This window comes from Thermobia domestica, chromosome 2, assembly GCF_964235325.1.
Source record: "Thermobia domestica chromosome 2, izTheDome1.hap1.1, whole genome shotgun sequence".
Taxonomy (NCBI): domain Eukaryota; kingdom Metazoa; phylum Arthropoda; class Insecta; order Zygentoma; family Lepismatidae; genus Thermobia; species Thermobia domestica.
In genome coordinates this window covers 281,930,669-281,955,898 of record NC_137455.1, presented here as the reverse complement: position 1 = coordinate 281,955,898, position 25,230 = coordinate 281,930,669, and the positions used below count along the sequence as shown (strand labels likewise).

General features: G+C 35.2%; 1 protein-coding gene across 3 annotated transcripts in view; it reads left to right on the top strand.

Annotated features, from left to right (window-relative positions):
* LOC145678532 (uncharacterized) overlaps nt 1–25,230 on the top strand; it is a 537,693-nt gene that overhangs the window by 451,959 nt on the left and 60,504 nt on the right. For all 3 annotated transcript variants that reach the window (XM_081748781.1, XM_081748782.1, XM_081748780.1), the window contains one exon: nt 18,284–18,395. In XM_081748781.1, coding sequence (XP_081604907.1) covers nt 18,284–18,395 — 112 coding nt within the window. The remainder of the gene's footprint in view (nt 1–18,283; nt 18,396–25,230) is intronic.

Sequence of the window (25,230 nt, the reverse complement as noted above, 5' to 3'; positions counted from 1 at the left end):
ATAAATTAAACAATTACATCACATTTTAAAAGCTTCTAATGTCCTCGCGAAACGCGGAATATTACAAACAAGATTGTCGATTGAATTCGAAGGCGGATTCTCTTATATAAATTTTGTATTTTCTATTGGATTTCAAGTTTTCGTTTCGGCTCCGTTCTTATGATATTTATTGACTAATAAGGCATGATTCAGCATAAGTGTCGTGTGGTGTAACGTCATGCCAACACGGAACAAATTGTACGAGAAGCGCCATCTATAGGTCCTTTTAAAGTGTGTTTATCACAGTTTCTACCAGCTAGTTGTAGTGTAAGAGTGGGTGCAGAATGAAGCGTGAAGAGTCAAAATACCTGAGCAAGGCGATAGGCAAGTTTTTCCAGAGCCAAAACGGCAATCGAAAAGCAACTTTAGAGCATTTCCGGAAGCAAGGTGTGTCTGACAGGACAACCCAGAGAGCCATAAAACGTTTCGTGGATACTGGAAGCATTGATCTAAGGCCGTCATACCGACCGAAACCAAACACCAAGCTAGATACAAGGCTCAAGAGACTATTGGTCCAAAATCCATCATGCTCAGAACGTGAGTTGGCAAAGTGCGTGGGAACGTCGCAATCTACAGTGAATCGAGCAAAAAAGAGGCTTGGGATTGTCACTAGGAAGAAGCAGCATAAACCAAAGTACGTGAAAAATCAAGTGGAGCGAGTCAAAAGTGGCACAAGAAAACTCTACAAAATGAGTGTTCCTACTGACAGAGAACATTCTTTTGTGGATGACGAAACATACGTGTTCGCGGATCCCAAAGAAACGGCTGGAACTGAGTACTATAGCTTAGTTCCAGGGAATGCTATCCCATACGAAGCTCGAGTGCAACAAAAAACGAAATTTCCAGCTAAATACTTGGTTTGGCAAACCATTTCTGAAGACGGTGATGTGTCCGAACCATTCATTACCACCGGTACCATGAACCAGGATATATATAGAGAAGAGTGTATCAAGAAACGGCTGTTGCCATTTTCGGGGAAGAAGAGGATCATGGGTAATGTATTATTTTGGCCAGACCTGGCAACTTCACATTATGCGGATACAGTGACCAAGCTTTTAGAGGACAACAACATCAACTTCGTTCCCAAAAACATTAACCCCCCCCCCCAAATGTGCCCCAAAATCGACCTATCGAAAGATATTGGGCACTATGCAAGGCTGAATACAAGAAAAGGAAGACGCCTTCAAAGAATTTGAATGGTTTCAAGCGCGTGTGGGCAACCATTTCCAAGCGAGTGGCAGAAGTCCGGAAAAAGGCTGTTCATGAGGTTCCGCAGCAAGCTGGTGGAGACCTACAGGCATGGACCCATGTCAACCAAGTTGTAACATTTTCTTGCAGCGTTTTGTACCTTCTGTTCGTGCAAGAAAGAATAAATAGTTTATCGTGAGTATGGCGCTTTCTATCTTGATTACAATTTCGCGACACTTATGCTGAATCACACCTTACATCTATTTATGTGTGTTATTTGTAATGGGTGATAATTTTGTTGTGCACATCAGTTGTCTTAAACACGCTGATATTGAGTACCCATGATTTAGCAATTTTTGAAAGTTAGTTTATGTTTGTCTAGGTGTTGGCTATATATCAGCATGTAATATTCAACAATCATTTATGCGCATAGAGAGCACATATTCATTTTGATTATTGAATGTGTGATATGGTGTGTTTCTTGTGAATGATAAGGCCGTTTCCAATAGCACAGTGGGTATTTATTGTCGAGATGTACTTCGGGGGCAAGTCATACGACTACATTAAGGAACAATTTAGTGTTAGATTTTTAGCTGCACCTGTGCCAAACAACAGTAACGCGAATCTTCAGTTGCGTTCGAGAGGGCGGGAGTTTTGCTGACATAGAGAATAGGCGTTCTTCAGTATTGGCAGATGGGAAAATGGACGAGATACTTTCATTACTTGAACAGTCTTCAAGGAAAAGTTTGTATAAATTATCATAACAGACAGTAATCTCATATAGGAGTGCCATAAACAAATTAGGTTTATGTGTGTACCGAATACATTGTGTAAGAAACTAAAACCCCAGACACTGTTAAAAGAACAAGATGCTGCTAGTAGTTTATCAACCAGGTGGAAAACAATGGGATGAGTATACTCGATAACGTATTCTTTCTGTTGTGATGCATATTTTCACCTAGTAAATACCGAGGATTTAAGTATCATATACAAAACAAATCGAGCCGAGCCTACCCTGACCCTAGCCAAGCTCGGCTACCAAACATAATATTTATTATTTATTTTACCATGGACTATTTGCCCACCAAATTTGGTTTAGTTCTGGCCAGTAGGTACCGAAAAATAAAATACAATATACACACATACTCCTGGAGTGAAACTATTAGCTCCCGTATGATTAAACCTGGAGCAAAAAAAAGACGCTCGATACACAGCAAACAAATACCATGTTTAATTCGATGTAATTTTGGAAATTTTACTCGGAATAGGAGGCACTGTACCATACACTATATATATAGTTATTTATGGAAAAGATACTTCACAATCGTTTATATACAGTCTATTTTTAAAAGATCACGAAATTCAAAGATCCAATATGTGATACAAGGGGCAAAATATCGTTCAACCCAGTAATATGTAGCATGTGTAATCGTAAGACTTGTAACTAACTACAAGTATTATATATCCTAAAATTATATTTAAACTGAACAATCTGTCAACCTGCCTTCTTTACTAAGGACTAACTCGGTAGAGTAATACTCCCGGAAGTAGGAACTAAATACACGGTTCTGATTGGTTGGCGTTATCCGTTTCTTGCCACGTAGCACACATATAACAGGAATCAAATGCTTGGTGCTGTCGGCTCTCGAGGCAGAGCGTACTAGCGTTACAGTCTAGCAGCGGAAACCGCTTTTGGCGTAACTTCAATCCCGACCCAAGGAAAGTTTTTTTTTAATTTTCATAACACCTTTTTCTTTAAAATAAGATGAAAATAGTGCTCAAAAATGTTATTTACTTACTTTTGTGCAGATTGTGCAAATAATAAGAAGAAGAAGTATCATATAGTAGGAACGGGTTAGAAGCCCCGCAAGGCTCATTTTGTTCCCCCTGGACCCCCAAGATATAAATTTTCTGACCAACTTAAAACAGCTAGCGAGGGTAGCTCGTGAAAAAAAACGTACTTCCGGGAGTATTAGTCTCCCGAGCGGATCGTCTTTTCTAAAAAGAAAGAAATTGTATCCAAGTTTACTCTGGTAATGTTTAGACCGATTATTGTATGTATTACATTTGTGTTTTGGGTCATACTGTAAGTCTCAAAAGCATTTCAATGACAAATGTGGCAATATTTTACTTGACGCTATCAATCACGTGTTCTTCAATCCAGAGTTTTCTATCCTGTGTATTAATTCTTACTAAAAACTATGGAATGATGTGCCGGTGTGGCAACTTGCCACTCGTGAAACAGAAGCTGTGGTGGCCAATGAACGGCGTTGCAGCTTTGCTTGACCACATTTTCCGCCTCGTATATTTTGATCGTAGTCTTCTCAGAACATTTCTCTCCGGTTGACCACAAGATCTGCTCTTAAGTGAGGAAACTTTTGTATACATTAAAATGTTATTGAAAAACTTTATTTGCAATTTTCTTGTCTACTTCCTAATAGAAAGTAATATAACCAGAAATAGTTCTGAACGCGTTCGAATAATTGAACTTAAAGCGTTAAATATATTAATTAGCCTAAAAAGATGTAACATAAAAAGTTTTTAAAAAGTTTTCTTTTCATTCACTTTCCTTAAATAAGCCATATATTTGTGAAAGCAGAGAACGTACTAGAAACTTCTAGTCATTTCTTGTAATATGTGAAGGGTGTCCATCAGAGTAGAAAGAGAATCCGATGTCCCACGAGAGATTACTCTGCCCATCAACTTAATGGACTCCCTACATATAACAAAATGAAAGACCACCAATAGCGTTCGTATAGGAGGATTGCGAACTCTAAGTGTGTGTGTGTGTGTCTGATACCAATTCTGTTCCTGAAGAGGAAAGAAATTCTTCAAAGGAGAACTTCGAAGTCTTCACATGAGTGTCAGCACTTTCCAAAGTGAATTTCCAAGTAACCGTGTAATTAGTACTTTTTTGTGCGTTTGTCTTGTAGTTTGAATTTAGAAGAAAGTTGTACTAAACATAGTTTTGTATTTATTTTAATTAAAATATATTCTTTGCTGCTGAGTAGATACAAAGAGCATATAACACGCTTTCATTGTTTTACTTAAATCAATGCTTACTAGAAAAGAAGTTAACGTTTTAGTTTACGTCCCACACTTACACAATTAAGGCAAAAATGAGATGAATGAATTAATGAAGTGACTGATTATGAAACAAGAGTGAAATTAGTAAAATCAGAGTGTAGGAGAAAAGGAAAAAGTCCCGTAAAATCGACAGACATGATGTTGCCCACTGTAACTAGATGTTGTACCAGGACCCTTTGCACCAGACTTGGACCCTCTACCACTGAGTAACCGTGCAATGGCTCTGATTTATAACCTTCTTCTCCTGTCGTGATAAAACCTTGATTAAAATACTTTCTGAATAAATTACGTACTTCCTACACAGATTTTAGCTGCTAATTGTTTTAAATATATCATTTTCGCAAACTTCTAAAATTTTAGTGACGCATGTTGCGTCATGACATGACTTTCTTTGAGGCATCTTGTATTTTAAATCATCCCAATCAATCGCTTCAGCTACAGACGTACATAAAGAACCGAACATTTTAGTTATCACCCTGTACGTTTAAGGAAACGGAATGTTTGTGGTTGAATTGGTTTCATTATAGCAAAATGAAAGAAAGTGAGAAAATAGGGGAACAACTTGTCAGCCACTAATATGTATGAATTACACAGGATCGATTTAAAAAAAAAGATATCTTTCTTGTTGAAGTGAATTTCCAACAGTTTTTTTTCTATAATACAAGTATCAAAAAGAACTGATTGCAGATGTTTAATTTCTTGGAATAATTAAATTTTCTTCGTCGAAAGGATGATTAACCGTAATTTAACGTATTGAATCTTGTACCAATTAGTTGAGAAATATATATATAACGGGTTTCTCAAGAAAGAGTGTCACAATTTTCATTTCTTTGTATGTAAAAAAGTTGTGGAAGTACGTATGCATGATTTTTATTCAAGATTTTAGCGAAAGCTTCCTCCCTCAAGCAAGTCCTAACCATTCAGAGGACCCAGTGTTGGTGAATTTGGTTTAGATTTTTATTATAAAATAATTGGTGGGATGAGAATGCGAAAGGAAACAGAATTATCCTCAGTAAACTCACTGATACAAAATTAATCTCCAAAAACTCGCATGGCTTGGAATTGAACCAGTGACCCCTCGTATCAGAGGTGAGGCTTTACCACTTTTTATGCTCATTCTCACTCTTATCTTATCTTTCTTATACATTTCATGACTTCTAGAGCGGACCAAAACACCGAAAACAATTAAAAATGCTCTGACATGCTCTTCAGAGGGAATCTAACCTTCAATGGGCTTCACCTCACATTCGTTAGTTTAATGCTTCAGACTTCTCGACTACACCACATCGGTCTCTATTTCAATGGTCAGTTGGAGAATTATATGCAACGTGTTTGCAAGACATGAAAGGAACATTGGCCCCTAAAATAAGATGCTACTTTCGGATCAGTGGAAACCTCATTAACTAAAGAAAGATGCAGAAAATCGGATTAGAATGGGTGTTCCTAAAGTAGGGTCCTAATTCGAAGTGTCAAATGTCTGGAGCGGTGTGAAGAAGCTTGGCCTCAAGAGATATCGGCGCAATGTGAAACCTTGATATACCGCCGAACAACTGCAAGAACTTCTCAAATATGTTTCCATTGTGTCAAACAGTGCTGAGGGGTGGTATTATCATCATTATGGACGATAAAAGGACTATTCGTTTTAAACAATAATAATGTCACAAATCAGAGATTTAGCAGTGCAGACAAGTCAACCATACCCGTGAGTAAAGCGTATCTCAAAATTAAAATTTAAACCAAATGTCTTAGAATGTGCGCAATACCTACAAAAGATACGAGGATATATATTAGCTTTCTCCTACAAACGTGAATGAGGCATCTGTGAACAGGGATGTATATATGTGAAAATGTCTGCCAAAACTATTTATATTGGTTCATCACACTGAGAAAAATCCGTTATCCGGACAGTTGTATATTTGTACAAATATACGGGATCCATATGTTTACTACAGAAATGCGAACGAAGCATGCATCATCCATATGTTATATATTGCCCTATCTCCCGTTTAGATGTTACATCATGCCGTTGCAGCATGTCTGACATCTAGGTCTTCCGTATATTACATACATATACATATGGTACATACGTCAGCTATATGTTAGATACTTCCATCTGTATGTAAGATCCTGACCGTCTATATGCAGGTCTTTCGTTCGTACGGAAAGTACGTTTATTCGGAACACTTATACGGAAAATAGGTATAAGACATACTTTTTCAGTTAAACGGTTGCTGTATGTAAAGTCCAAAAACTACAGGATTTACGCATGTAACCTACGTGTTTAGGTACGCCACACACGTTCTTTTCCAATTCCATACAGTACAAATCAGCGTATTCAAAAATAATCATATATATACGGCACACAGGCTACACTGAGTAGACACATCAGTAGGAGAAGATTCGCGAATGAAAACCAGCCAATCAGAGAAGGCATCTGTCAAAGAGCAAAAAACCAGGGTGCAATCTAAAATCTCGCGTTTTGAACAATAATTTTATTATTAAAAAATCTCAAACTTACATTGTGAAAAATTTAAGATTTCATTGTATTACTGTGACATTTATTATAATCATAAAGATCTTATTTAAAGTATGGCGTATTTCTTCCCATGTAATATAACAACTTCCAAATATAAACGAAACGATAACTGGACACAAAAGTCGTCTTTCCGGATTCCCTCTCTTCCCTCTCCTCCTGTCATTCGTCTTTTATTTCAGGCGAAAAAGCTCAGCTCGCAGATGTCAGTAAATTTGAACATAAATATTCATTAAGTATCTTCGTATTCAGGTTGTTTGAATATTCATTGGACAGTATTAACGCTGAACAATTGAACAGCTTCATGACAGCAAGCTAAGTTACAAATTCATTAGTCCAATAAATTAAAAAAAGAAAGAAATATGAATAAAGAAAGAAGTCATTTTGCTTCAGTTGATGAAAATTCGTTCCAACATCCAAATAATTCATCAACTTTAAAATATTCATTTCTGCTTACCTAACGCTTCAGCTAATGGAGAGGATTAAAGGAACAGTTTCTCCTTGAGACATCTTAATGCTAAATGCATAATTCTTTACTGTTAGTTGTATTTTGTGTAAGTTAGTTGTGTTAGTATTTCGTGTTAGTTGTATTTGAAAACAAATTATATTGTTGTTATTAACTTATCAAATAATCCAACTAATATCTAAAAAGATTTTCTTCACTGGACGTTATTTCAAATTAACTCTGTGGAAATTGTAAAGAAACAAGTTAGTTGCTTTTCAAATTGTAATGCTACGAAATACTTCCATATTATTATAGAAGTTTCGTGTTGAAACTGAAAGTGATAAATCTAGTTCCGGTTCCAATATAAGAATAAGATCGGAAATGAAACCGGTTTTCGAGACACTGAACTCATATGAAACAAGCATGTTTCGCTCTCTATTACCGTTTTGCTGTAAGGAGGTCAGAATTAAAACCTAAAGTTGCCTAGATTTGTATATTTTTCGGTTTTTTATAGAAATATAAGCACAGAAAAAGAATGCATTATAGCCTCACTGAATCCATATAAGAAAACCGCTCCTCGCTATCTATTATCGTTTTCCTTTATAACGATCGTTGTTCAAAACGGAAATTATAAAGAAAATCTACACTTCTGCTTTGAACACAAGGATAAAAATGGGCAGAAAAGCTATTTTTCGGAAGCAAAAGTCTTTATCAAAAACTTATTTGTCGCCATCTCTTACCAGTTTTGCTCTTTTAAATTCAATATTAAAACCGGGGTGGCAGTTGAATTCTATCCCTTCCGGTTTTGATTGATTGATAACGGTGAAGAAAATTTGTATTCTTGGCATGGTGAATCCATTTCAGAAAATCACTGATCGCTATGTATTGTAACGTATATGAACATCAATATGTGCCTTTATCCATAAACAACATCACGTTCCCTTTTGCTAGAAGTTACCACATGAAGGAGACAACAGGAATTATTGTCACCCCTTGGTCTTGTAATAACAGAAAAACACCAGCACCACTGCTGCTTAAAAGAAGATATAAAACTCCATGCATCACTTCAAACGACATCAGTTTCGGCTTGTCAACTTTCCCCTCTTAGCTTGCCTGTAGCTCTGAGAGAATCCTAGCCTAACCCAAGACTCCTATCTTGCCTGGAGCTCTTAGGCCTTCTGCCCACTCTGCTTGGCTGGAGCATTGTGAGAACTTAACCATTCGCTTAGTTTGTGCGAAGTTCTAAGAGATTACTAACCGCAACCATCCAGCTTGCGTGGAACTTAGTAGTTTTCCTTCCCGCCTAGCTTGCCGGCACTTTGTGAGACTCCAATCTCTCTTTGCTTGCGTGGATCACTGAGAGTTCTAGCCTACCTCCACTCAGCTTGCCAGGAGTTTTGTGGGGATTCTTCTCTTGGCTGCTTGGGTCATGAGACTTATTTACCCAAATTACTTAGCGGATTCTGTATTGATCTTAGTGAATATGTATTGTATTGTTTTATAACAAACATTTTATAATAAAAGGTTGTGGGAGAAAACTGATTCCCGTATGTAGGTAATTTTACAGCATTATTACTTTTGTTCTTTGGTGATCAACTTTGAAACCAAAAATAGTTTATCTCTACACTTGCTTTTGGAATATAGGGTTAAGAAAGGAGATTAAACTTATTCTTGGTAGACTCAATCCATGTATATAATTTTTTTGTTTAAAAAAAATCGCTGTCTTCTATTGTTTTTGCTCCGATATCTGTCGGCAGACGGAGGGACGGACATAGCCGTTCTATAAAATTTTCCAGACTCATGCATAACATAGTTTAGAAGTTTAAACCTGAGGAAAGTTTATGAATAATAGAACAGTCCCTTTGCAAAACGTGTTAATTGTACTCTTTGAAATTTAATATCATGTGATTAAGCGTTAATTGGTTGTACAGAGGTTGTTCAGCCTACGTTTGGCCGATTTCGTTCCTTCCCCCTCCCGGGCAGAATGGACTCACCCGACCTGGTTCGTGGCGTCCTGCAGTGTTGTGCAATGGCTTCCTGGGAACGGAGTTGTTTTTTCGCGCGGACAACTATAACGCACAAAACAGGACCATTGTTGTGAGTGTTGTGTTAAATTTGTTTCCAAGTGTGTGGGTTTCCTCTCTGTGACCAAAATGCCGCCCAAACTAAGCGGGTTTTCGGAAGGCTATTTTGCGGCTCTTTATGATGCCCACTTCAGTGTTTCTGTCATTAAAAAACAGCGCAAGAATATTGGTTGCAACATCAGTTTAAGTGGAATAAAAAATGTTATTAAAAAGTACAAGGGTAACGAAGCTCCACCATTTTTATCACCAACGAAGTTGCCTAGGAAGCGGGAATGCACCAAGGCCACCTCCACCATGCAGAGGAAACTTCGCAAAATGGCAATGCAAGAAAATCTGTCAACACAAAGGTGTATGGCTAATCGTCTTCACGTGTCTTTGGGGACTGTGAGCCGGACGTTACACCATCAACTCAAGCTGGAAATAGTCATGAAAGCTCGCGGCCATCTTCTCACGGATGCCCACCAAAAGGAACGAAAGTGTAACGCCCGGAAGCTATACGAATGGCATCTGGCAAAACAAAGGTGGATGTACGTCGTAACGCTCGATGAATCATGGATTTACATTTCCGACTGCGGCAAACCGAAAGCCACCATGTACCGAGAGAAAGGCGCCAAGAACTTCAGAAGATGGGTCCATGTCTGTAAAGAATCCTTCCCAAAAGGGTTCATGGTCGTTACTGGCTACTGTTACCGAGGTAAACTGAAGATTCGTAAGGTGGCGAAGAACTGCAAAATAAATTCGCAGTATTTTCAGGAGAAGATCATGCGGCCGATCTACGAGCATGAGATTCCAACAATGCACGGAAATGACGCCAATCTGGTGCGCATTCACATGGACAAAGCCTCATCACATACCTCACGATTGTCCCTCGCATTCTACAGGGAGATGGAGGAGGCAAGTGGTATACAGGTGATACCTTTCAATGAGGTACCTGTTAAATCTCCAGATGCAAGGCCTATGGACTATTGTGGATTTGGATTGCTAAAGCGGGCTTTGGGAAAACGGCGCGTGACAACTGTGGAAGGACTTTAGAAAGCTGTGCAAAGGGAATGGAACAAGATTCCCCTCCCAGTTCTTCAGAGAAGCCTATTACAGGGGAAATTACGCTGTCGGACTATTGTTAGGAACCAAGGAAAACACATCGAGCACTTACGGACCTGGCACCATGGATTCTTCTAAATTTTTAGGTAAGTCGAAATTGGCCAAATGTAGACTGAACAACCTCTGTACAGTGGACATACTTCTTTAATCTAAAAATTTGAATAAAAGCTGTTAAAATTTGGTAACTAAAATTTACATATTCTATGAATTTACAAAAAAAGAAAGAAAAAAAGAAAGAAAGAAAGAAATTTAACTACGGAACGATTAACTTACATGAGTGAAATGTGTTAAGTGATATAAGAGAAATGACGTCAGTATAAACTACTACTGCAAGAATCATTTTCTAAATACTATTTTATTTCATTTTTAACGAAAAATACTCATAACGGTGAAGCTGCTTATATTTAAGACAATTACTTCTCATTACGTGTGTTTTAAGCCGAAAGAAGGTGGTTTAATAAATGCTTTTAAAGACAGTAAAGAAAATCACGCGAAACCCCGTACGTTTATGAATGAACTGGCTTAAAATAGTTCGCCTGGACATTTATACAGCCTATAACTCTTGAATGTTTTGAGGGTTGCATATTAGCGTTACTTAAACTATACCTTTATGAATAAATGGAATATGGATAGCCACAATTACTCGTGAACGTGTTAGTGGATTGACACCGTTAACAAACTGCTCCGAGATAATTTCTCTATCTGCTCATTGCACGAAAACAGGATTCAAAATTTTGCTTTCGTACAAGAGTTATGATGTGGAGTAACGGACGTATTAATATTACAATCAGGGGCAAATGAAGGCCAGACCCAAATGACTTCACTGTCCCCCCTCCCTCCGCTGTAAGTGACTGTCGACTGTTAGGTTTTTATTTAAACATCTTTACTAAAGGAAAAGACGAATGTTTATAATAGAACAAATAAAAGTGTTAACTCTTCATACAGGATGAATAAAGATTGATGGATATAAAACCGAAAATTTGGTCATCGTGAAAACTGACTCTCTTTTCCATTTTAGAAACGGAATTGTCGCAAACGCTGCAACGCATGTTTATTCATTTTTGATCGCGAGTTTATATATCGAAATCATGTCACCAACTTGAGCGAATAACTCACATTAAGCATTTCTTAAATAAAGAATCCAAAATTTTCCAATAATGGAAATTGTCCATTTTAGGAGCCGAAGTTTTGAAAAGATGAAAGACAATTTCGATTAATTTCAATTAGAAGTTTAAATACGTATATTATTTCTTACTCCTAACTTAAACGAATACTTACGTAAAGTTTCTGTACAAAGAATCGGAAACTGTTTCATTTCCCCATTAGAAGCGGAATTGTTGAAACATTTATTCTTTAATTTTTAATTAAGACTTTAAATACTGAATATCACACTTCTAAGTTGAGAGAATCTTCACATTTGCAAAGATTCGAAGTTCGTAAGATAGAAATTGCACCATTTTTCCTATTTAAGAGGGGAATTTTAGAAAAATAATGGAACACATGTCCAGTTATTTTTATTAGGAAGCTCATGTGCCAAGTTGCACTGGCGGCGCTACAGGGGGCGAGGAGGGGGCGACTGCCACCCTAACATTTTTTTCTGACCTCATCTTCGCCCTCTATTTTTTTCTATGTACAACCGGTGAATAATGATAATAATAATAAGAATAAGAATAAGAATATATACAACCGATAATAATAACATTCAAAGCAAAACAAGTATGGCTGATGCGCTTCCTCAAAATTTTTCTTGCCTCCCCTGTTGCCCCCCTATTATTACAAGCCTAGTGCCGCTACTGCCAAGTTGTATCTTCCTAATGTGAAATATTAGTACTATATGCTTGGAAATAAGGATTGGAAAAACCTTTTAACTTCCATTAGATATGAGTTTTTAAAATCCTTTCTTTATCGCTTGTTTCCATGACAGGGTCATTTTCTGTCTAAATTTTACGTTTCTAACTATAGTAGTGTGGCATTTATGTTGATTACTGAACCACTTTTATATAAGCATAAAAATAAAAGGAAAAAAATTGTGGACAGCGTCAACAAATTACACACTTTTCAAATGCAATAATGAGTGCAATATTGATTAATATCATAGCCAGTAATATACCATGGAGACAACTAATAATTGTCGTAAAGAAGAAATGTGCTTACACACTCACATACACCAAGCAGTAAGTGGCGTCATCGGCTGAAATGTGGGTCATATTGTCGGCCAGAGTACTTCATAGGCTCTTGTGACACGAAGTTTATTTCAGTACATAGGAGTGAGGCGAATTGCAGGTGAGACAAATAAGAAAGAAGTTACTTTATTTTCAGGTTTCTTTAGTTACACAGTTTGAAATACATTTGCTAAGAGGTGTTAATTTTCCTACTTTATAAGCCAACACAGTGCTGTTTTATTAGCTAACTATACTTGTGTGAGGGACGGATCCAGGACGGACTTTTTGGGGGGTGAGTTATAACACTGCTACTTAGAGCTGCTTTTAAGAACTCCAAACTCTGGGGTGGGTTTTATTTATATATATGAATAAAATAAGAAAGTTACTTCTTCTGGGGGCAATCGCCCCCCTCGATCCGCCCCTGACTGTGCATAACTATCTGAGAGTGATTTTATTTTTTCCTTGGATATTTTTATAATGTTTACTTTCGAGGGACGCTAGGAGAAAAGAAAGCATGGCGATCATGATAATAAAATCGAATTCGAGATTTCTCTGATTTTACATATTTCGTGGCCTCTCTCTACATGCCGAAAAACAGATTTTTGGATGTCTGTTCATCTGTTCGTCCATCTGTCCTTTCAACCCGATGTAAGGATGTCCAGTCGTCTAGAGATCATTCTGTTCAACGTACCGAGACCAAATTTAAGGTTTTAAGATTTTATTAGATTCTCTAGAAGCATTTGTTTTCAAATTTTCTTCCTATTCCTAAACTAAGAGTAGCTTACTGAAGGGTGAAAAATAAAATTTGCGATTTTCTCAAAAATAGCTCTAACGATTTCGTTGAAGTTTCATAAATCAATGTTCCATTAACAATCCTATAACATGGAATACCGTAAGTAATTTTTCTAGGAACAATCTAGGTATAGTTTTTTTTTTTTTTTAAGGATGAGTTTCCGGATTTTTTCCTCAAAAATGACACAGGCGATTTTGCTCATAACTCTTACTGACAATGTCGCATAATTGATTTGTCTCGAAAAAAAATCCTCAAGGATTAGTTCATTCTTTGGCTGAGCTTTTCCCGGACAATATTCTCAAAAAGGTTTCTGACGATTTTGTTCATATTTAATTAATACCTCTATAATGTAGCTCAAATCACTTGTCACGAAAATATTTACAGAGGTAGTTTTATTATTATTATTATTATTATTATTATTATTATTATTATTATTATTATTATTATTATTATTATTATTATTATTATTATTATTATTATTTCCTCAAAAACGACTTGTGCGATTTCGTTTATATTTCGTAGCAAACGTTTTATAAATGATTCCCGTAGAGATAGCAACTGGTTATTAAGAAGTCCATGAGAGGTAAGTTTATTTTGATGCGAATTTTCTTCAAACGAAGTAGTCCGTAAACGCCTTATATTTTTGTTCGCATTTCACCAATAAATATTTCAGTAATAACTGTAACATAACATGATTTAGTTTAAGAAATTAGAGCCAGGAAATCTAGGGCGCTAACTCGTAATTTTATTTGCACCCATAAAATGTAAGTCAAACTAACAAACTTACTAAATATAACAGCACATGTATTTTTTTTCTTTTTTTCTATTGGCACATTTCCTACAATCTGTAATACTAGTTTTTCACAGTGTAAAAACCAATGTTTCAAATGCAAATACTAATAATAATGTGTGTAATATAAATGTAATCTATTCATAGTGAATTATTAATGATGACATAATCTGAAACAGTTTTCTTGTTTCTGAAAGCCTACCCCCCTTTAAAAAAAACGTTTACCAGTTCACGAAAAACTCCTGGATACACCCTTAATTACAATCTTCTACCGCCCACTAGTGTAATCCTAATAACCATAAAAGTTTACTGTTGTATTAGCAGAGAAAGGAAGATCAAACAAATATTTTAGTATAAACACTTTTAAAAATGTTATTGTGAACCATTTCTCAACAGTTGTCAATCTACGGTAAATAGTATCTTCAATGGAAAAGGGAATCAACTTAATGTTAACTTCATATCTAATAACTGGATCTTCTGTTCAATACGTGATTTTGTATCATCAAGGATCTTTCTTGTAGATTACGAAAATTTAAACAGTATTAAGTGTAGGATATGTTTGTTACATCACTGAAGTTAAACAATGTTCGCTTTCACATTTTTTTTTCCATGATTTAATCATATTCTTTCAGTAAAGGTGTTACCAATAAAATCGTATGAATTAAGAATTTTATCGTCACAGATGGGAAATTTCGCGAATGGGAACATATTCTTTGATTCAATTTACTCGCGATTATTAATACTTACCTCTAAATAGGACTCATCTTCATATTACATCTTTGCTTCTTGGACTATTCAAATGAACCCAACTAAAGCTTTATGTACTTAACGTGTATTTCCCATTCAAGTGACAAGTTCCGCAAATTTTAAGCATTTCGATGTTAATTCCTAGGGAATTCCGAGACACGTAGGTATTGTAAAAAAACGAAGAAAAAAGAAAAGAAAGAAAGAAAGAAAAAAGAGGGAAAACATTGCACAGCCTGTTGACATTCAATTGTTCATTCTACTAATATTCCGCGAACATATTTTCTTTAATTTCTTTGGTATTAGGTGTGAACGGGGTGTCTGGTTCAATTCCAGCTCGTGGAGCTCCTCCGTGTCTAAGCGGTTAGCGCACGCGCCTTTGGCGTGGGAGACACGGGTTCGATTCCCGGCGGGAGCTAATATGGTTCGGATTCCACGTTAATCAGTAGGTACACGTATCATATAGCCTCTCTGCTGAACAGGACGTTAAACTCAAAAATCAAAATCATCAATTCCAGCTCGCGCCAAGAGGATATTGTGATGGACAAACATCGTATGCGTTGATTTTCTCGGGCTTCTCCCGTTTCATCTTACTTTATTCATTTCACCATTTCATACATTTCTCATCATCACCGTTTCCTTTAGTCTAGCCGGCATAATCCTGGGACGTAAAACTTCAAGGATATTAGCTATGACAAATAGCTATTCGATTGTTTTACACACCCTTGTTCACAATTATAACCACTATTTAAGTTTCCCTGTATAGTCAGGTTACTATCGGACGTACTTTCCGAGTTCCTAGTCCGGGTTCGATTCCTGATGGAACCTCATGTAATTTAGATTCCACGTTAAGTTGTAAATCCACGTCTCATAGAGCCTCGGTGCTGAAATGGACGCTAAACTCCAAATGATCAAAATATTGTACAAGTACTGTATATACCAATAGAAAAGTCACAATTCTGACCTTATCAGATATCCTTCAGCTTTGTTTTGTTTTAATCTGTGATAATATGTGAATAATATTGTAATATCATCAGGGCTTCATTCTATTCATAGTCAAATGGAAGTGATCATACTGTCCGATTGCATAATGGCTTGATATCTGAGACATTGGAATGACTGCAAGTCATAAGTTCATTACAAGCTGACACAACATTATATTGCCATCTATTTACGACAGTTGAACGAAAATTAATCATTCCTGATTGTCTTCTGAATGTGACTATGTAGTAGTATGTTATACTACATTTTAGACCATACCTTTGTCACCGATAAAATTATTGTGGTTTGTGACGAACTTTTCTTCATGAAGTGAACTTAACACAAAGTTCGTAAGTAGGCTTGGATGAAAGTACAGTAAAGCCACCATTATCCGCGGAATTGAGTGGCAAAGGCACCACGGATAGCGAAAATCGCAGATAACCCGAAAAAAGATTTAAAATGTGTACAGTACAGCAAATCACTCTTCCAATTCCAGTTTTCCCTACCTCAAAACGATCGGCTTCTTCTTATCAGAGTTGTACTTTGAAACGTGCACTGTTGTTGAAAATATTGATTTTTTACAAGGTAATTTATTTTAAAAACATACAGTACTTATTTGCATGCCTAGTGTCAGTCCGCAGCGACTAGTTACGAACTGCGACAGAGTTAAAAAAAAAAATCGTGGCACTCGCGGATCATCCGCTCGTGGATAATCGGATTTTTTTTAAGTTTTACGTCCTACGGTTATGGCGGCTAGGCTAAAAGAGACAGTGATGATGACAAATGAATGAAATAGTGGAATGAAGAAAGTGGGGGAAACGGGAGAACCCCGAGAAAACCCATGCAGATGGTGTTTGTCCACCATTAAGTTCACTTCGCGCGGGCTGGGATCGAACCAGGGGCTCTATGTATCAGAGATGAACGCTCTACCACTGAGATATCCCTCCATGGGATTACGAGTAAAATGACTTCAAAGTTTTGATATTTATATTCATTGATATCCCAACTTTTTCGATCACTTTCCACTGGATTCAGAATCCTCAAATTAGTATAAAAAGCATAATTAGAAATGTATTCAAGCGTGGCACTTTTATAATTGACATAAACGGTACTTCTAAAGTCCCATTTTTGGGGGTATTTTTTCTCGACACCCCATAGGGTAACATGCTTCAAAGTAATTATATGGGATTAGCGTCCTCAAATTATCATAAATAGCGCAACAAGAAAAATATCAAAGAGTGGGTGTCTTCACGATTAGCATAAACGATACTTTAATGATTCAAAATTTTAGGTAATTTTTCTCGTGGTTCCATGGATTAATATACAGGATGTTTTAAAATGCGTACCGTGGTTTTAAGGTTTTGTTATATTTATTACAATTATAAATAATACATCAAATTAAAGAACAACTCAAACAGTTTTATACGCACTCGCATACACACACACTGTCTCCTCTGTTTGCCATTAGAAAGTGCAAGTAGCAAAATATGGAGTGAGTAGAAAGCTTTTTGTGTTTCACATTTTGCAAAGACTGAAAAGATAGTTACAGTGCAACGTGCTTTCCGTATTAAGTTCAATTCCAATCCACCAAATGATAATGACATTCATAAATGGTATCATCAGTTTGGAAACACCGGTTGTCTGTGCAAAGGGGAGAGTGACTAAAAACGTGTTGAACGAGTGAGTCTTTCACGCGTATCCCCAAGAAACCAATTCGGGAGGCTAATCGTGAATTAGCAATTCCGGAGACATTTGTGTGAAGAATTTTAAGGAGATTGAGGAATTTAAGAAACAGGATTGAAGCAATTGTTACAACAATTACTCCAAATACGTTGATCAAGGTTTGGGAAGAACTCGCCTATCGACTTGATGTGTGCCGTGTGATGAATGGTGTTCACATTTTACACTTGTAGCAAAAAGCGTTTGAATTGCCCTTTCGTTTGATGTGTTATTGGAAAGCCTTAAAATATTTTTATTCATTTTGAAGCACCCTGTATTTAAAAATAATTCCGTTGATTTAGCGTCCTCAAATTATTATTTAAAAAATGCTATTAAGAAATTTTAGCTAAGCTGAGACACTATATCAGTGGCATGTGCGTAAGTTAGTTCTTTAAACCTCCATTTGGATTAACTTACTAGCGAGTTGTGTGTTACATGATCACTATCAGTTTCTAGTCTTAACAAATTACCTCATTAACGAATACTTTCTGTGTAACTATCAGTAAATTCTAGTTTCCGTTATTATGTGTTACGTTTAAAATTAAAATAATGACATATGTCGTGATGCAAATATATATTGTGTAATGATTTATTAATTTTGTTGTTACCATTTTCAGCTCGGGAAAGTCCGCCTCCATCTCGGCATGTGGACCCTACAATGATTGGTGTGTTGGTTGGTCTTGGACTCATGTTTGTTATCCTCTGCGTTGTTCTTAGGCTTTTCAGCAAGTAAGTGACTTAAAAATATTGTTTATTTTTTCCCTAATTCATTTTACTCGCCATTCTTAATACGAAAAAATCAGTTCAAACTCTTTTTTTAAAAAAAAATAATTTGTGATATTATTTTGAAATATTATGTTTTCAATGTTACGAAAAAAAACAGCTATTTCTCTTTTGTGTACTGACTTGATTCCTTATACAATGACACGCAAGGACTTCATCGTAAGATACGTAGATTCAATCGAATTCCTTATTGTATTACTTTTGTTTAAAAGTACTGTTCTCTTTATGCTAACAGAATAAAATATCGTATTGAATAAAATTAATTTCTCTTTTCCAATTTTACTATAATGTGTTATTAAGTGTGCGGAAAAGAAAATTGGTCACCATTTATAAAATGTTAAAAGTTAACTTTAAAAAGATTCATATAGTGCTTTGAAACGTCATAAGGAATTCAAACAAATTATTTTACCTATATTTCAACGTAGCTTATTACTAGTTCTTAGTTCCTCTCTCAAATACAATTTGCATTGTATTAATATTTCTCTTTAATGTTAAAACTTTACTAATCGTCTCGTCTTTATGTGCATTAATTCAATTTCAAGTTCAAGTGTAGTTCTTTATTTTCATTTATTTGTTTTCTCTACGATGTTCACTATGCTTTTCCTCGTCTCCAACTATATTTCGTTCTTCGTAGCCATTAGAAATAATTTGTGCCACGCTTTGTTATACGCCCATAAGCGTCATGTCGAAAAAAGAAGTTTGTGTTGCTACTATATAGAAAACCACACTAATTGTGTGTTACTGAAACAGTTCATCATGTTAGGTGGCTGATTTAGCGACTTACATTTTAACACTTTACTCCAAAATGCAATTGAGTTGAAGTAGCAAAATTCAGGCATGTATCAAAATTTAACACAACAGAACCATAGTGTTGAATTAACACAGCCACTTGTTTACTGTGTTGAGATATGGAGCATCATAAAATCTTGTCTGTCAAGTTTTGTACTTAAGCAAAATGATAATCTAGTTTAAGTGAAAGTTTCCATTTTGTTGGGATATGTATGCTGTTGAACATATCGTGTCTCTTTAACTACGGCTTGTGCGCATCTCTTACCTGGTGCACTCTGGAAAGATTCATTGCCGATCTTAAATTGTTTAGCGCTTTTTCGGGTTCGCATGTTTGACTTGCTCTCATTGACATATTTGTATTAGTACAAAAACCAGCAGTCTATAAAGAGAACAGTGACTAACATGTTATCTTTCTCTGTTTTCACTTCAAAACGAGAGATGGGTTCCTAATAAATGTAACGTTATACTGCGCTTAACTCCACAATATTTTTATATGCAGACTTTTTAACTTTGTTTCAATAACAATATAAATAACACAGAGTTGATCATAAAGTCACTTGTCAAAAATAAATTATTTACCAGCTACGAAACTATGAGATCATTACAAGTTGTATCATAAGTAAGCTATTTAATACGTTAGAAGTTAGTTTATCTCTCAAGTGCTCAAGATGTTCTCGATCATTTTCAATTCACAGATTTCATATTTTAAGCACAGAAAAACATATTACATCATTAATGTTGTTGGATAATAATATATAATATATCATCCAACCGCTGAGATGCATTGCTTGTTGAGATGATTGTTCGGCAAAAAATCCACAAATAGTTCAATCACACTTTGGTAATTTTAGACGTGTAACCATCACTTATAAGGTATGTTCAGTCTTTGATAACTTTCTAGTCATTGTAAACTTACCAAGTTTCAAATGTAACAAGGTTTTAATTCTTTATGAAAGAAATCAATGGCATTATTTCGGACTTCAGGGAAAGCAACTGCCCCTCCCCCCTTGAGTTTGATATTTGTATATGTATTAATCAATAATATAATAGTACCCTAATAAAAACTTGGAACTATACTGACATAAATGAGCAGTGGCGTATGTAGAGGTGGTTATAGGGCTCAATCCCCCCCGAAATCCACGTACAACAATAATCCTTCTTACCATTCTTAAGGAAAAATATAAGTACTTGTTCACGTGTTGTGCATATCGCCCCCGAAACAAAATCCTAAATACGCCACTGTGAATGAGTCTTGCTTCCCCGTTCCCAAAAGTAAAATTTGAAATGACGCAACTAAAAATCAATTTTTGCAGCGTATTATTCGCGGACTACAACTTGTCACGAAACACACCATAACGTATTGTTTACGTCAATCATTTACTGTTACGACAGTCAATTGAGAATTGAATACAGCAAACTTCTGATTAACTGCGGAATCGGGTGAAGCTACAATCACGGGTAATTTGCAAAATGCGGAAACGTCGACAAATCAACACGAAAATGCTTTTCAACATTTTTTTATTTACAGTAGAGGCCTACACATACATTCGTAACTTAATAAATAGTAGTTTTCTGTACTCACAAGTTTATTGGTTTACTTTTCCCACCCAAAAAAGACATTGGAAATTTTTGTTCTTTTTCGTGTTAAAACACTTATTTATTTGTGATTGAAGGCTTATTAACAACATTTTATCACAAAGTGATGCATCGTTGCAAAAACAAATAATTAATATAGACCGCGGACAATTCCCAAATCGAGATCCGATAATAGAAAGTTTTCTGTAACTGCTAGTGTCAAGTGGTTTATTGTCCACGCTGTACATTAGATGTAAAAGGAAGTTTGAAGATGTTTCTACTTTTACTCCATTATGTTATCTATACCACTATTTACCTCAGACGAGAATGATCTGCCTTCTTGATAATAAACAGTTAGACTGCCTTATGTCTATTGATAGTAAATGACAATCTGTGTAACCAACAATTACTCAGCTCCTGTATCCGTGGCAATTGTTCACTCCAGCTCCTTAACTTTCAGTTGTCCTTCCTTATATCTTTTTGAACCATCGTCGAAAGGAACTACCACGATGTTACTAACTTAGCGGTTCCGTCTTTCTTTACAGTACTCGGTACAAAAAGGCTACTTTTTAGATATTGCGTACGCTACGTAATGGATAATTTTTGGTGTGTATGAAAGGAAATTATCTTGTTAGTACTTGGGATTCTCCAGTGGTAACTATTAGGATCATGTTAGTACATTCGTTCGTCTGTCCGTTACTGCACAAGATAACTCTTGAATGAAATATAATCTTTAAATACTATTTCTCATCTCGACGGAGAACATTAATAGACTCAATTCGATAATATTTTCACAGGTAATGGTGCCTTTAATGGTGGTTGTCCATATCCCATACATGAAATATTGGCTGCTTCAGCTAGCAGTATGGATATAGTACCTTACTCATAAAGCGTGATCCTCTTACTGGCTTTACTAGAATTTTTTTGCAGTGTTACTATTGTGTTGATTCCCTCAATGTTGAATTCTACGTGAGTGAATCTCAATATCATCGTATCTATAAGAGACTACGTTTGGTAACTACAACTCCAATGCTCAAGGCAAATTCTTGTTACTAGATTTTATCAGCTTAGGAGAAAAGGCGTGCATTTTTAAGTATCTAAGAATATCTAACTACATTCAACTTCATGGCCTTTGTAATTAATTTATTGTTAACTGAGATTTATTTAAAAAAAGGAACACGATGTTTCACGGTCTATGATTGTGTATTAAGATTGGTTTAAAGGGGCAAGCTTTGTCGATAGGTGTCACTACAGTCCTCATATCTCATGTATTTTTAACCTTTCACGATAATTCACGAGTTCTCTTAGAAATTTCAATCTAGACTTTAAAGTTTTAGAGAAGTAAGTTCATAATCTATCGAAGGCAACAATCTGTGCCGATTTTTCATTTAGAATTTTTTTTCATTGTTAAAGTTGATTGATTGTTGAAATGAATACCCAAACCATTAACAATTTAACTATTTCAACAAGGAAGAATATTCTAAATAAAAAAAATCGGCACGGATTCATGCCTTCGATCCGTTATGAGGTTCCTTCTCTAAACATTTAAAGTCTCTAGGTTGAAATTTGTAATAGAAATTGTAAATTTTCGTGAAAGGTAAAATATACATGAGAGATATGAAGACTGTAGTAACATCTATTGGCCAAACTCATCCCTTTACACCGACGTTAAGTTAGAAAATCGCTAGACAGAATTATAGAATGAAATCGTTACGTTTTAAGGAACTTTGCTACATTCACTAAACTTTTTTCTTAAGAACAAATATCAAAAATCATTAAAGTGAGCATATACAAAATGTTGTGAACTAAACTAAGAACTACTACCAGGTTTTTGACTATAGACCAGAAATATGAGAGATGTTTTATTTTCTTAAAGTAGTTATATAGCTTGTTATTAGTGAGTTATTCACAAAAAAAGAGAAGAGAAAAAGAAAGAAAGAAAAATATAAAATTGGGAGAAGCGTAGTGAACACTGTTAAAGAGCGGAAAGATTTTCCTAAGGAGCCTAAATGGAAAGAGCGCATTTGTTTAAATGTTATATTTTCAAAACGTATAAAACTTTTTTCAAGAAAGTCTTAACCGACTTCACACAATAACCCACTTGTTTAAAATCTTACAAACAACAGAGACAATATTATGTACTATGAAAGTATTCCAAAACTTTGCAGTACAACCCCTGTGCTGTTATGTAACCATAATCACGCTTGAAAATGTATGGTTGCCTATAACCATGTTGCTTTGACCATTATCCCAGTATCCGTTGAGGTGTTTTATAGGTCTAGCTCCAAAGATTACCATTAGATACTAAAGAAATTTGTTTGAGGCCACCGGAAGTTATATTCTTTCAAACAAAAAGAATAATAAAAATCGATGCACCTATGTCGAAGTTATGGGTGAAGATACTGACTTCGATAACTAGAATTCCTTGTCACATTCTCTTGAACTCTCCATAAGATTCAATGTTAAAATAACATCTGTAAGTCGAATGTTTAAAAATTACAGCCTTGATAAGTCGAATTTCATAATCATATTTAAAAACCTCGGCAACTCAAATTTTCGTATCTATGAACCTGTATGAGTTGAAGTTTATTTCAATAAGTCGAATTTCTCATTCGACCTTGGTAACTCGAAATTATAGCTCTATGCTTTTACGTAATTGTCGCTGTTGCTAGTCCTGTAATTGTATTTTTCTCATGTCTGGTATTTTATTTTTACTAGTCATTTCATTTAGACTTAATTTAAGAAACTTTCACAACTTCGAGTTATAGAGGTTAAATGAATAAAACTTCGAATTATAGAGGTTATATAGACACTTTTCGCGAGGAACGTGGAACTTCGGTATTTCGAATTTTTGTTGTAGCCACTCGAACCTTGATTACTCGAAAAACTTGATTACTCGAATTTTTATCTATCTCCTTTTTTCAAAGTCTGTTAAGAATTGCAGAAGAATTTGACTATATAACCAATGTATATAGAGCTCTATTAATGGAATCAATAAAATGCAGTTGATTAGCTTTTATATATATGTATATATAAATGCAAAAATAAAGTGTTATAAGTAACTTTCTTTCTTAATCTTTAGTATCAATATGAATGTCAATGCTATAAAAGCCACTTACAAGGCTTGAAAAGCGAGTGAATAACATCATGTACTTAATATATTGAGGTTGTATTTCAATATCCAGCATTCCCGAACAATTTAATTGAATCCTTTTAAATTTATGAATTTAGTGTAAAGGAAAGATATCTTCTTCATTATTGAAATAGCATAACACTTTCAGGTATAGAACACCTGATGATCTAGAAATGTTTCAAAGTAAAACAGAATCTCCTGAAAAATTCACGAAAATTCTCGTGACCGGACAATTATGTGTCAATTTCATTAGTATCGTGAGACAAAGAAATATTTAACGTTACATACTTTACATTTTTATAAATATTCAGTACCTTTCATAACGATTGTCTTTCTGTACTGCTTGTGTTCAATATGAAGAATGGCAATAAAGTAAACAGGATCGATAAACTTCAATGTGAATAAATTATATCTAATTTAAAATCAAAAATGAAAATTTATTTTTTTAATTTTACAACTTGCAGTTTCATTTAAAAATACGAATCTTCAGTTGTTTCTCATCTATTCAAAAGCCAAATCATAATGAAATTGTTGTTTGAACCTGGAATTCTATCTTTTGCCCTGTACTTGTTTGCCTTTGAAGTGCTATGTGTTTAAACAGTCATGTACAACAGAACACAGGCTCTCAGAAATAATGAAATATATAGACATAAGAGAACAGACAACAACACTCCAGTTCGGTAAACGTTTTTGTTACAAGAATTTATGATTATAAATTACGATTTTCTTGTTTAATTAAATTAAAAATACAATGCAAAGTTTAGCTCAAACACTATTTTTTTTAGTAACTTTAAAATGAATAAGTCGATTTCAATGCAGTTTCTTTCATTTAAGGAGAATGTGCTTTACTTTGGTACAATTTTTTTCCCAGCTAATTTTTCATGGAAGGAAATCCACTTAAACAAACGAACTTGACTCTAAAAATCTCGTATTTTATTAGAAATCACATACTCATATTTAATTATTATCAACAAAATATGAAATTAAATGTGAACTTACTGTGAAAGTAGACGATTTACACTCACATATAAGCTAATTTAGTAAGTTCACATTTAATTTTAGCTTCAAGAATTGACAAGTAATTGCGTTAATATTTTTGTGGTAGTTTATTATTAACTATATTTATGCCATGAAAATCATTGTGTCACTCAGTCATTACTTAACATAACTATCAGTTTAAGCGAAAACATCTACATATAAACCTATACTTTCAGTAATTTCGTGTAACTTTCTTTAAGGTGAAGGACCTTGTAAATTAAAAGAACTAATGTAACCCCAGGCGAA